The sequence below is a fragment of the Carassius auratus genome, chromosome 31, assembly GCF_003368295.1.
Source record: "Carassius auratus strain Wakin chromosome 31, ASM336829v1, whole genome shotgun sequence".
Classification (NCBI taxonomy): domain Eukaryota; kingdom Metazoa; phylum Chordata; class Actinopteri; order Cypriniformes; family Cyprinidae; genus Carassius; species Carassius auratus.
This window is the reverse complement of record NC_039273.1, coordinates 10,739,388-10,754,321: the sequence shown is the minus strand read 5'-3', so window position 1 is coordinate 10,754,321 and position 14,934 is coordinate 10,739,388. Positions and strand designations below refer to the sequence as shown.

General features: G+C 35.6%; 1 protein-coding gene across 3 annotated transcripts in view; it reads left to right on the top strand.

Annotated features, from left to right (window-relative positions):
• LOC113050526 (gamma-aminobutyric acid receptor subunit beta-3-like) overlaps positions 1–8,132 on the top strand; it is a 60,271-nt gene extending 52,139 nt beyond the window's left edge. For 2 of the 3 annotated variants that reach the window (XM_026213549.1, XM_026213551.1), the window contains 3 exons: positions 4,424–4,668; positions 5,136–5,216; positions 7,055–8,132. In XM_026213549.1, the coding sequence (XP_026069334.1) occupies positions 4,424–4,668; positions 5,136–5,216; positions 7,055–7,402 (674 nt within the window). In that variant the 3' untranslated portion in view covers positions 7,403–8,132. The remainder of the gene's footprint in view (positions 1–4,423; positions 4,669–5,135; positions 5,217–7,054) is intronic. The other variant, XM_026213550.1, reaches the window with a different exon arrangement.
• Positions 8,133–14,934: the final 6,802 nt, after the last annotated feature.

Below are 14,934 nucleotides of genomic sequence, written 5' to 3'. Positions count from 1 at the left end.
TATAATGTACTGGTTTCTCTTTTTCAATGGAATTAAAATGCTTTAAAGAATCAAAAAAGAGAGAGAAATAGAGAGAAAGAGAGAGAGAGAGAGCACCAAAATATATAAATTGTCTTCTGAAATCATACTTTAGCTTTGTGTGGTGAAGTCAGATTGTTGAACAAATCAGCATTAAAGAAAGGTTTTGTTACTTGATCAATAGATTTATTGAACAGACTGGACAATAAACAATTCCTTTATGAGTTGCTACTTCTTCCAGGACATATGTCAAGCTTTTCAGTGAATATTGTGTTATTCTCGTCTGTTCCTCACACAAAGCTATCATTAACTTTTATTTAACCATCCAAATTCTTATTTAAAACGACATGGAGCTTTAGAAGATCTGAAATATAGCACACAAATCATTTTACCCACTTTTTATAATGCATTAATTTGTATTTTTTTTCATTTTGGATATTGACCATCTTTGTCAAATTTGAATGAGTGGCCTTCACCTTTTCACATTTTGTTTTGTACAGTAAAATCCATACTTTACAGGTTTGGAATTGCATGAAGGTAAGTAGTATAAAGACAAAGTTTTCATTTTTGAGTGACTAAACTCATCTAGTCAAAGTGCCTGAAGGCAACCTGAAATACATCTTTAGTGCTTGCCAATTTTGTGCATTTCACTTTCAAAAGTCCAACTCAAAAGAACGACGTCCTACACTATTCACTGCAGACAGGTCCATGTGAAGGTAGATTTTTGTTCTGGTTAGGTAACCCCCCTGCACTAAACTCTGTGCTGAGCTGAGTTTGATCCTCCCTTGCTGTGACCTGGTCATGCACAAATCAATGTAGTGTGCTCCATGTACAGTCCTCTTCTTCACACCCGAACGCTGCTTTTGAGTTTATGTAAGCTGGACAGGCATCCATCTGCCCACACATGTCCTCTCTCACTCTATAGTGAACACACTGTGGGAGTGAAGTGTTAAATTGTAGTCTACCTTTTAATATTCAACTCCAGTAATAAAGCTTGTGAATAAAAGGTCTGAGGGGCTAGACATGCTAATTTTAGGTTGCTATTTTGTGCAGTTCTGTGACAGCTCACCTTTTTCTAGAACATTTGATGATGCTATGTAAAGTTAATTCTGTTAGATTATGAAAGATTGGTCACTGATTCTAAAGACCATCAGTAACAATTCATGGGTAGCTATTGCTGGACCAAATTACACATAATACAATGAATATGAATTGCCATCACAGGAATAAATTACATGTTATTATAATTTCTAATGATTTGTCACAATATTACTGCTTTAGTGCACTCTTTTTATATAGTTAAAACATTCACTTAAGTCAGAAAACTTAATCTTATTTATACAAAGATTAAATGTTTAGATTAAAAAAATTGCATTTAGACAATATAAAGTCATCAGACAAAAGTTATTGCACCTCTTTGCTTAATAGTTATTTTTTCTTGTGGGGTGGTGAAAGTATAAGAGTTGGGAAATACTCATAATCTAGGTGTACACATGAATGTCACCATAAAATTCTGTAAAGAAATCGTTTTATTCAGTGTGAAACCAGTTCTCTGCAGCATTATGGTTAACACTGAATTATTAAAGCCTTTTAAATAGTCAGGAGACCAGAGAAAATAAGAAAAGCATGTACATTCTTTTAAAACCCACTGTTTGAGATGTTCTGGATAGTCAGAGTCTCGTTCGGAAAGTGCCTGGATTATAATTCCAGCTATTGTGCATAATGTAACTTTAAATGTTAATGTCATGCTGCTCAGAGTAGAAACTAGGACATGGTTGCTTTGCAGTCAGTCGACGAGGCCTATTTCTCGTTAGCGAGGTAACAGCATCCCTTAGGGAGTGTGAATGTGACGGAGACAAGGTCCCCTGTAAAGCACACTGTCCTGCATTAATTACAGTTTAATTAGAGGAAAACCCCAAAGTAACAGTCTGTAACTTTAGTGCTGGAGATCTAAGCTAAGATCAGGCTTGTCATCGCCAGGATGTACGCTCATCAATTCCTTAAGATCTTCAAGTAGTTTTGCGATGCGATTCGAAAAGGACTTTGGCAGTCCGTTTGAGAAATGAGCTCAGCTATGATGGAGTCTTGTTGTAAAAGAGGTCGGTCCTTTGCAAGGCAATAGAAATATTGACAGTTTCGTTTCTTGCTGCAGTCAGGCATATTCGCACTTATGTCCCACCACAGCTACAGCAGAGTCAGCAACAAACACAGAGATTTGAGTAGCAGTGTTAACCAGGAGCCGACGTTCGTAAAGCAGATTTATGTCTAATCTGAAAATTTGATTTGCAGAAATGTACAGTAGAACTACTAAATATGCAAAGCAGACATGACACATAGGGCCATTTTAAAGATCTGTCATCACCCTCAGAGTTAAGGCCCGATATACTTCAAACGAAGTTCGTTTGCATTCTTCGTTTCGCTGCTAGTGACTAGGCCGGAGATATAGTTCTCTCGCCTGACCTCCGTGATTGAGAAATGAACTTGGGGAAAAAAAAAACTGCACATCAAAGTCAACTTTCTCTGTATAGACAAAATACTTTTTCAAGAAACTGTTTTTAACCTCAAATATGTTTTTGACATTGTTTATCATTGTTAACACATATACAGTGATTTTTGTTTTGACAAAAGAAAATCTCCTCGAAAGCAGTGCTAAGTTACATTAAGGTATTTCACAACTGGTCTCACTCTCAGACGGCACGTCCTCAGACCGCCCACAGTCTGTTTGCTGACCATCTGACTGATGCGTATTGCTCACAAACCTGGCAAGCTCCAATCTGATTGGCTGACATCACACTAGTCATGGGAGTGAAGACATGCAGGGATTTTTTTTTTTGTTTGGTTTTTTTTTTTTTATCATTGTGTCTGATGAAAGTTATATTTACAAGTTACTGGGTTAATAAAAGCACTTTTGACAATGGATTTGCCAAGGTTTGTCAGGTCAGTGGCATCAAACCATAAAAAATTGAATTTAAAATTATATGTATACATATATCATCAAATCTTCCAAAAAATCGAATATAAATATTATATATGTTGGTCAGAGAGTCACTTTGTCTCACCTTATCGACAACCATCCTTTCCCAAAAGTCACCACACGTCTGAAAAAACTGAAAGAGAGCTCTGAATAATAGCAGATTGCTGGTGTATGGAAAAAGTTTGGGTAAATAGATATTTCACAGAGTGGGAGTTTCAACAGTATAGTTCTGTTCTCTTCACTGTGTGTGTGTGTGTGTGTGTGTGTGTGTGTGTGTGTGTGTGTGTGTGTGTGCGTGTGTGTGTGTTTGTACATATCCGTGTGGGTGTTTGAGCAGTTGGAGTATTGCTTCTCTTTGAACTCACAGTGATAATGACTCAGGATTGACTCATGCAATAAACAGAATAGAGTATCACAGCATAGAATCAATAAAATGCATAGAAAATAGAAAAATTCTATTGACTTTTCTTTGTATATTATATAATCTATAATAATTATATTATAGATTATATTATATGCATAGAAAAGTCAATAGAATTTTTCTATTTTCTATGCATGATGATTTCTATATTTTTTTATTAAATATGAATAGCATTTGGGAAGCTTGGGGAAAGGGAGGAAGACGCTCAAGAAAAAAAAAAACATAGTGCTGGGTTGTTCTTTTAAGCTGTGGCCAAATTGATCAGTCATGCTGTTTTATACTCTGTATGTTATTCTTAATTTCTAATGAAAAATGAAACCAATATAATCAGGTAAGGTTAGCACTCACATAATGCCTAATATACAAAAGAGTGCAGTGTTGTGGCTTTGTAGTGGCAATTAAAGGTTCGGAAGCTGTCAGTTAAACGCTAAAACAGCATTTTATTTGGTATTGCAATCAGTTATGAAGTTAACCAGGCATCTGCCATCATAAGTGGATTATTCATAGCTAGATTTGACAGCATTGTGGTTGTATAATTCCGTTTACTAAGCAGGGCTTGGATCTGGCATTTTAAACATTGTGACAGCACTCAATCTGTAGCACCCATTCTCAGAGTCCAGATTCATGGTGGGCGTTGGAACAGAGGTGTCAAATGAGAGCGCTTTCATCCCTGGCTCAGTCTTTCCCTCAAATTTCAGTGTCAATGTGTTCTGCCTTCCACAAGCTTGTACTTTCGAATTATTTACACTTGGTAGTACTGAGAATGACAGTCTGTGTAAACCATGAAGTTTCCTTTTACTTCATAGCCCATGCATTGAAATGGATAGTTTATTCCAAAATGAAAATTCAAAATTCACTTCTAACTTGCATGATGATATTTTTTCTGCAGCATTATAGTTTTTTTTTTTTTTTTTTGCTGAACTATTGAATATAATATTTACTATTTATTTATTATTTAATATCACTTAAATATTTTTATTAATGATAATTAATGCAGTTTTCTCACACAGGTATTACCACTGTGCTGACCATGACCACCATCAACACCCACCTGAGAGAAACTCTTCCGAAGATCCCCTATGTCAAAGCCATAGACATGTATTTGATGGGCTGTTTCGTCTTTGTCTTCTTGGCTCTGCTGGAATATGCTTTTGTCAACTACATTTTCTTTGGAAGAGGGCCTCAGATGCAGAAGAAGTTGGCCGAGAAAGCTGAAAAAGCCAATAATGACAACAACAAGTATGATGGCAACAAGGTAAAAGTCATTTGAATCTATTGTAATGCATGCCAGTTTGGAGAATGACTGTATTATGTGCTAAAGAATTGAGTGTTAGCATGTTTCATTTTATTTTATTTTTTATTAAAAGTTGTGTTATGGTAGCTCTGGGGGATATGATACAATACCATGAGCGAAGAAGAGGAAAAAACACAAATGTGAAGTTTCTAAGTAACAATAATGAAGTGTGTGAAAATTATGTAATCTGGTTAGGACATGGTGTTAATATGATAAAAAGAAGCAACATGTTTGCTTAGCCATATGCTGTTTTCATGCTGCACTTTTTTGAGTGGTAAAGTATACTTTCCTACTGGAAAATGCAACCACAATGTCCTGAAGTATATAAATTTTCCTTTAAATCAATAGACAAATTCCAGACTCAAGTTGAGATTTTTGTGCTTATAGCAGATGTTATAGCAAACTCTTGTTTGTGTTTTTCTGACCAGTCTGTTCAGGAGGGAGGCAACTGCAAGCCATCATCTGTTAAACAGTCCAATCAGGTACAAGGCCACCATCACTCACAAGGGGTGAGTGTGTGTTTTGCTAGCTGTTTTCATTTGTAAGCTTCCTCCTGAAATCTTCCTAGCAACAGTTTCCCTCTCATTTACCACAAAGCAGTGTTTCTCAACTGGTGGGTCGCACCTACATATGTTCTTACATCTAGGAAAAACTAGGCTTCCCATATGTTTTATTGTTAATGTCCAAGACTGTAATGCACGGAACCATCAAAATTCAAGAAGCATCTTAAAACAAATGAATTTTTTTATATTATTCTCTCATATCAGTTTTGGATTTTAATCCAGTTCATGTAATGCTAAGAAATTACAAAGTTTAGAGACATTTCATTTTAAAATTACATTTTTGGGTCACTGTTTGATATCCATTGTAAATTTTGGGTCCTGATTCAAAACTAGTTGAGAACCACTCAAAACACAAGTTCTTTTGTGCCAGCTCTTTTTTTTTATTATTATTATTCTTATTTTGTCCTTCATATGTAATAGTGTGATTTCTGGTCCCGTTGAAAGTTTAGCAAGATTACCAGAAATCCACTTGTGATGTCCTTCAGTCAGTTGAATATTCTGGTTCAATGCTCATCATCCCACAGCACAGCAATATGCTATACTCATGTACTGTTGCTGTTCTCTCATTCACCCCATCACAAACACCGATCAAGATTACGACATGGGTTGTAAAGATATTTTTGCAAGAATGTATTTCTGAATTATTTATTACTGCAGAGACTCTGGGGTAACAGTAAATAAACAATCAGCCTCATGGAGGGATCTTCCCTTGTGAAATAGCCTGAACTTGCTTTTCAGAAAAATAGCAGTTTTGTCATTTAGCATTTTCCCCTTATTTTAATCCACATTCATTTTATTTGTATTCATTTTATGTTCTGTGTGTGCACCATATAATAAACAAATTTCATTTTATTGATTAAATAAGAAAAAGACAAATCTATAGTTTTTGGGGCTTCTATGTTGTCTAGTTTACATTACAGTTTCAAAGTTACACTTGACTGATAAAAACTTCTGCTCCTTGTGAGGTTACCAACTTACTCTTTTTTTACAGTAGTCGCAATGCTGCTCATTAACAAAACAGCCATTTATAACCTAAATATGATTTGAGCTCACAGTTGTATAATGTAATTATACTGAATATTACTTTTTGAAATTGTGGCTTGTTTAGAGCATCTCATTATCATACCGTTACTACAATGATGCATTAGCATGTTGTTGTTTTTGTAGTACTAGAGATTATAAGACGAGTGCTTTTCAATTCTGTATGCTGTACTGGAGAGCCCAGCACTTCAGCGGTAATTAATGTCTGTGTCATGTGTCTATGGCAGGGATTTACCATTATTATTTTTTCTTGGGAGCATTACGATGCAGTGGTTACATAATGTAACCGATGAGTCTAATTCAGATGGCAAGATTGTGATAAACACAGCCTCATGAAGCTAGTTGTCTTTCACTTTTGTGCAAAGAAACTGTTCTGAGCACATTGACGGCCTTTTCATTTCATTTATTTTTTTTGACCATTTTTTATTTATCAACTTTATCGGTTTTATTTTTTTTTTTACTGTTTGTACAATTTTGTAACCATTTAATATATGCCTGACATATGAAAAAATAATAATGCATCAGTATATTTAACCTTTATAAAATCTTTTTTTTTTTTTATCTAATCTTATAGCTCATATTATTATTTAAGAGCATATGGAGCTCACACTCAACAAGGGAAAAAAAGCTTTTTTTCAGCAAGATTTTGAACATGGCATTAGAAAGTTGTGTATAAAATATAATACAGTAGGGTTTAAAAAGTTAAAGACAAACATGGTAACCAGGATTGTCTGTGCTCGCAGGTTGACTCACAGGGAAATATCCTTCTGACCACCCTGGAGATCCACAATGAGGTGGCCGGGAATGAGGTCACCACCAGCGTTAGCGAGACCCGAAACTCCACTTCAATGGTGTTCGATAACTCAGGGATCCAGTATCGTAAACAGAGCACTGCGCGGCCCGATGGCCGCCACAGCATGGGCAGGACCACGCAGCCAAAGAAACCGCGGCTACGTAGACGCTCTTCTCAGCTCAAAATCAAAATCCCTGACCTCACAGACGTGAACGCCATCGATCGATGGTCACGGATAATATTTCCTTCAGCTTTCTCTCTTTTCAACTTGATCTACTGGCTGTATTATGTGAATTAGGCCTGAGACGTCAATGGGTTTTTGTCCCTTCACAATATTTTTTTATGTTGCCAAGAGGAAAATAGAGACTTTTTTTGCTCTGACGTACTTAAGGGATGTACTTATATGCGCCATATATATCAAGGTTTTTCTACAATTGAGCCTTTGTTGTGAAGAGTTCGGAAGGAAAGCTACCTGCACTAAAACCCATTCTCACATACAGTAAATATGTACTCAAACATTCCCATTCTCACATACACAAAATCTGTTTTCTAAAGACTATCTCTGTACATACATGTTGCAATTTTTGAAGCCACAGGACTTCCGCATGATGCACTCAGAACTGTTTTCGATTTGTACATGTTCCTATGTTATTTCAATTGAAAGATGCTAATTGCAAATGTTTCATGCCAATAAATATTTATTGTTTGAGCGCAGGAGCCTATTATTGAAAGATGATCATATAGTTGTGGAAATGCAGTATATAACAAGGGTAGTAGGTCAAATCATGTCTTCAGTTTCAAAGCTCGCTACATAAACATCAGCTGCACTAAACATTGCTGTCATGATCTTGTTCAGACAAAGTGTGGACTGTATATAATCATGTTATGATATGCTTCTGGAACATGATTTTCATCTGTCTTGGGTTGATATGATTATACGCCACTTTTTTTGCAATCATCATGTAAAGTGCTTCAGTACATGCAAGATAAGATAATAATTGTATCTCATTTCAAGAATATCATGAATGAAGAAAAAGAACTATATATATATATATATATATATATATATATATATATATATATATATATATATATATATATATATATATACTGCAAATGTTGAGTATTTAAATCAGGGCCTTCAATGGATTTCCACAATGGCATCATGAACATCAAGCATAACTAGACGAACAGTCCTGACACTGTTTTGGTTTTTGTTAGTAGATGTGTAGCATTACTGTATGGTTTTCAAGTGAGAGGTTTGGGTGTTTTATTCCCCTCCATTTTTTTAAAGAATGCCTGAGTCATTTCAGATATCATTGTGGGCCTATTGTAAACATTGTTTGGCCTATTTACAATGCATCACTTCATTTCCTTCCCTTCTGAAGAGGGTTATTTCCATTGACGGTAAATGGAAAAGCTTGTAATGCATTTGAGCGAATTATACATTGACATTAATACACAACTTGTCTCAGGTTCTTGTCCAGCATGAAAATGACCCAAATTTTTCTCATTGTCAGTATTCACATCATATTTGTTGTGATTAATTTGTATTATATCTTTGTGTACAGCAACCACAATTACATAGATTTAGACAGCATGACATTGTTTGCATTTAGAGATACTACACTAATTGTTTATGATTATGTTTAGGGAGATTTCGTTACCACCTCTCATATGCACTTACTCTGTTTCAGGGGCTGAAAACTGCTGTCTGGTTGAGAGCAATGTTGTATATTCATGCTTGCAAATCATCTGAATATATTTATAAATCTCTTTAAAACATATCCCCGTGTGCTGTTAACATGTCATATTAACAGGTTGCTTTGCAGTGGCATTGTGTCAGTAGATGCTCATTAATTCTTTAATTACTTTTCTTCCCTCTTCTATTGTTTGTTGTAAATATATAACCCACAATCCACACATGTGACCCATATGTTTCATTCTCTTTTTTTATATATTCACTTCTGAGGTTTTATTCTGTACAGCCAACCCCACAAATGACCAGATCTCTATTTATGAAATGTACTTAAATGATTAGGGGTTTGAATGTCCTGAGGACAATATGAGGAAATGGAATAAACTTTACTCTTTCAAGTAATTGGTTTTCCCTTATTTCAAATTCTGATGAGGTGTTTATAATATATTTAGGGCCCGAGCACCGAGGTGCGAGGACCCTCTTGTATCTGCTTTGTTTTTTATTATTAGGGCCCGAGCACCGATGGTGTGAGGACCCTCTTGTATCTGCTTTGTTTATTAGGGCCCGAGCACCGAGGTGCGAGGACCCTCTTGTATCTGCTTTGTTTTTTATTAGGGCTCAAGCCCGAAGGGGCGAAGAGCCCTATTGTTCTTCTAAGGATTATTCTTGTTATTATTAGGGCTCAAGCCCAAAGGGCGAGAGGCCTATTGTTTTCCTTAGGATTATTTTTTATTATTATTATTATTATTATTTTTTTCCAACGTCTCGGGGGCTTTTGGGGCCCTTAACGTGCTTAAAAAGTCTTGAAAATTGGCACACAGATTGGAACCTGCGGCCATTAGGGCCGGGCAGAGACTGATACACGGGCGTGGCACAGGGGCTCTACAGCGCCCCCTGGAATATGGAGGGCCATATATCATACATTCTTGCTCGTAGACGTATGAAACTCGGTACACATATAAATCTCATCAATCCAAACAACTTTTGTATTGCATATCATAGGCTCCGCCCAACAGGAAGTTGGCTATTTAGGGTTTAGTATTCAAATTTTTTGTCAAAGTTGTGGGGGCTTTGGGGGTCCTTAACATACTCAAAAACTCTTGAAAATTTGCGCACACTTTGGAATCTGTGGCCTTTAGGAGCCTGCAGAGGCTGGGACCCGGGCGTGGCACAGGGGCTCTACGGCGCCCCCTGGAACACAGTCAGAAATGTTGATGTATAGCTCACACATACTTGCACATATTCATATGAAACTCAGTACACATATAGATCTCATCGTGCCGAACAACTTTCGTATTGCATGTCATAGGCTCCACCCAACAGGAAGTCAGCTATTTAGAGTTATGTAAAAAGCGCATGCTCTGGAATTTGAAATACTTGTCATAGGTTTTTTTCTCGATTGCCGCCAAACTTGGTAAACATGATCTCAAGACACTGGGGATGAAAAATTGCCAGGGGATTTTTGATATCTCGAACGGTTTGCTCGTGGCGAGGCGTTGAAATTATGGCGAGAAATGAGAAACAGGAAGTGTCTAATACCGTCCACATACATTTCCTGATTTTAATCAAACTTCATCAGATTATTCGTTGTATGATGTCGATCGCATATATGTGACTATTAGGAGTCAAAGTTATAGCGCCACCAACTGGCAGAAGGAAGTGTGTCATTTTCAAAATGATTTGAATTCAGCATCTTATTATTACTCGATTTGCTTCAAACTTCATCAGAATAATGTTAAAACACAGCTGATATAAATCTGCAAGGGGGATATTGATATCTAAAAAATTGTTGCCGTGGCAACATGTCAAACTGGAATACTTCTCAGGTGATTTTGAGGCAAATAACATACTTAGAATTTCACAAAACTCTGAACACACATCAGTATTTCTGATAGGAACTTAAATTGTGAATGGATTTTGGATAGCTTGAATGGTTTTGCCGTGGTGATTTTTTTAAATGACCTTACAAAGGGAATCATTATTGTATTTTTAAATTGCAGCTTCCAAACACGTCAAAGAATTTTTTCATACAGATGAAAAAGTCATTCTGAGGAAATATGCATAGTTCACGACTTTACAACACTGTATGGATAACAGAAAATTAAAAAAACTGTCAGACATCTCATCTCACTCTGTCCCTCAGTTTGAGTATATGTGCTTCAGACTTCCATTGTCTGAGAGAAATAGCGCCCCTACAGGTTCAATTCCCGGACTTTTACTTTCACTTTAAAATCGGTTAAAAATACAAACAAATACTTAGATTTAATTCACACTGACAAGCTAAACCAACATATCTGATTATTACCGGTTCAGGGCTCATGGATAAATTATTTCTGGCCAGAGATACGTGAGAAATAGGAGAGATGAATCACCGCTGTGATCACGAGCGTCTGGAGTAAAGAGCTCAGAGAAAACGAATTTATTCCTGTTTTAAAGCTTTTAAAAATAAATTATTACAGCGATATCACACAATCAACCAATTAGAACACACCAAGAGCTAAATTAAGATGTTTTTGAACTGTTTGTGTGAAAATGAAATATTTGCAGCTGCCTATCTGAAATCACCGCCTCCGATCAGCGCGTACAGTGTCCAGCTCAAAACAAACGAATTTATTCTTGTTTAAGAACTTTTTTAAATAAAATATTACCACAAATGCACACAATAAACCCATTGTAACACAACAAGAGCTAAATGCAGGTGTTTGTGACCTGTTTAAGTGTGCAAGACTATTTGAAAGCGCGACTGGCAGAATAACATATCTCTCGAGCTGCAGGTTTCTGTCTTTCGTCGTACGAACGAACAACGGACAAGATTATTTCAAAATACATAATAGCTTGGCGAATATAAACGAAAACAGCCACGTGAACATAAACTGGATCTACTGGATTTGAATATTAAAGTGACCACATTTACCACTTGTTTCTGTCTTCAATTTTAATCTATATAAAAAAGGAAACTCATTCGACTTGGCTGCTTTTTTAATGTGTGCGTATTTATTTATTTATCTTTTTATACATTTTGTATAATTTCATAGTTTGTGTATTACAATTATAAAAACAAAAATAAAATTAGCCACTCACATAGAAATAGCTTAGGCCTTAACCTTTTTCTGACAGTTTTAGGGATTTTTAAAAATCCTAAAAAAACCTTATTTGTGCTGCAAATAATAATTTCAAACTCATTTGATACTGACCTATGACATCCTGTGACATTATATTTATTTTAATTTACATAATCTCATGGATGTAACAGTAAATCTGTTCAATCTGAGTCATTTAAGGATTTGATAACACTGTAAAATAATGTCTAATTTGTTAACATTAGCAAATTCATTGATAACACTTTATAATAATTGCACTCATTATTAAATAGTCAGTTCATGCTTTATAAAGCCTTGTCCCAATATTAATAGTCAGTAGTAAGCAGTTTATAAATACAGCTATAAATAGCTTGTCCTTGGTTTATAAGCACATTTATTAAAAATGAGAGTAAGTTATCTTCCTATGAAAAATAAAAGATAAAAATAAACAAACAACAACACAGATTGATACAGAACTCAGAAATTTTATTGTGGATTTATGATAAAGCCTGCAAATGAATTCATACTCCTACTCATACTACTCCATACTCCTTTTTCAACATGATGCCAATATACTGAGATGTTAAATTGTGAATGGGTTTAGGATAGCTTAAATGGTGTTGCCATAGAGATTTATTAAAGTAACATAAAAAAATACAATAGTTATTTTACTATATCTTTACAATTTTTCATTCTAAATCTTCATAATTTTTTATATAAGTAGAAGTCCTCATTTGAAGGAAGCACAGTAAGTTTCATAGCTTTATCACTTTCAAGAGCCAGCATAAAATTTAAACTATCATAACTTATAAATCAAGCTTGCAATTCTTAGTACCTATAATGGCCACCAGAGGGAGCTATAGGATTACTTTTAAATAATTATTGGAGAAACGAGTATGATTTAAATAATTTATAGAAATCTTTCAAATAAAATAATATGTATTTTAGGAATTTTACTGATAAAATGACCCTCACTTAATTAGAATAACAAGCTGAAGTATTGTGAACTGTATATTAAGAATAATTCTTAATAGGCTTTATGGACAGATACGTTTTAAGTGACTCTTGAAGGTTCAGCACCACATCCTCTTTTACCACTGTTTAAAGAATTAATCTTACAGAACAGGTGTGAATGAATTTTGGATAGCTTGAATGGTTTTGTCGTGGTGATTTTTTGAAATAATAGTAAAAAAGGAACCAGTAAAAAAAAGTTCAGCTTCTAAACACTTCAAAAAAATGTACACATAGAAGACAAGTCATTCTGAGGAAATATGCATAGTTTCATGACTATACAACATTATATGGATGACAGAAAATTAAAAACATACATCTGATGTCACTCTGTCCCTCTGTCACTGTGTGTGTGTGTTTGTGTGTGTTTTAAGTGAATTAGGTGTGAAACTATCAGTGAGCATTTAGTCTCCAGCGCCAACATTTTACAGAACTGCCACTTTCCTGGAGTCTCAGAATTACAATGTGTCAGGTTCTGAGAGATCTAAGATTCCAAAAAATTATTTAATTAGAATACCATGAAGTATTGTGAAATACTATATATTAAGACTTTATATATAGGCTTTATGAACAGATTAGAGTGACTCGTGAAGGACCAGCACCACCTCCTCTTGTCCGATGGTTTGAGGAATATATCTTCCAGAATCTGGGATTAAGATTTAGGAGCTCATTTTTATTCCACCTCCTTTCCTGAAAGTCTGTCTTGCAGAATTGACTAAAAATTAATCTTCACATTAATTCCTAATTCTTTTGCAATTCTTTTGTCAGTTCTTCTTGACCTGTTTTTCTCTTCCAGCTTTCCTGGACTATTGTATAGCACTCATAAATGGTTAAATAAAAAATAATGGTAGTTATTAAGATTGATATGGTTTGGAATTGGTAAAATGTGCTTGGAAAAAAATCACAATAAAACAATGTTTTAATGTTTAAGTTTGGAATATTAACTGACATGAATGAATGCTATATAAATATTGTTCATGTTAACATAATGTTTATAAATGAAATCTTATTGTAAAGTGTTACTAAAGTTATATATATATATATATATATATATATATATATATATATATATATATTGTTCTGTGAATGTGATTTTAAAGTCTAGATGATTCGGATTAACCCTTTAACTGCCATATCAAGTTCAAGTTCTAGTTCAAGTTCAATTTATTTGTATAGCGCATTTACAACAGCCTCCTGGCTGACCAAAGTGCTTTAACATAAGAGCAAGAATATTACACATACATAAAAATAGACCAGACAAAAAATTTAAAACCACCCATTTCAAAATGTAGCATAACACAGTAGTCGGTACACTAAGGAAAATAAAAAAGTTTTTAGCAAAGATTTAAAAATAGACAAGGAAGGGGCCAGTCTGATCTCTAAAGGCAGGGTATTCCAGAGTCGTGGCCCAGCCACTGCAAATGCACGCTCCCCTCTACGCTCCCCTCTATCCTTTAAAACCTCACTGCCAGAGGGATATTGTGAATGCATGTGCCCGCTGGGCACAGTTTACCTGATGCCACCGGGGTGGTGATGGCATTGGTGGCTTGAGCCCGCCATCGCTGCTTGCAGCTATATTTATTATTATTTTTATTTTTTATTAAACCTTCCGGGGTGTTTTGGGGGCCTTAACATGCTCAAAAACTCTTGAAAATTGGCACACACATTGGAATCTGCGGCCATCAGGACGCCGCAGAGGCTGGGACCCGGGCGTGGCACAGGGGCTCTACAGCGCCCCCTGGAAGACAGTCAGAATTCTTGAACCATAGCTCACACACACTTGCATGTATTTATATCAAACTCGGTACACTTATAGATCTCATTGAGCCGAACAACTTTCACACTTTATGTCATAGGCTCCGCCCAACAGGAAGTCAGCTATTCAGGGCTGTTTAAAAAAAGCATGCTCTGGAATTTGAAATACTCCTCTGAGGTTTTCAACCCGTTCGCCACGAAACTCGGTGAACATGATCTCAAGACATTGAGGATGAAAAATTGCGAGGGGATTTTTGATATCTCGAACGGTTTGCCCGTGGCGAG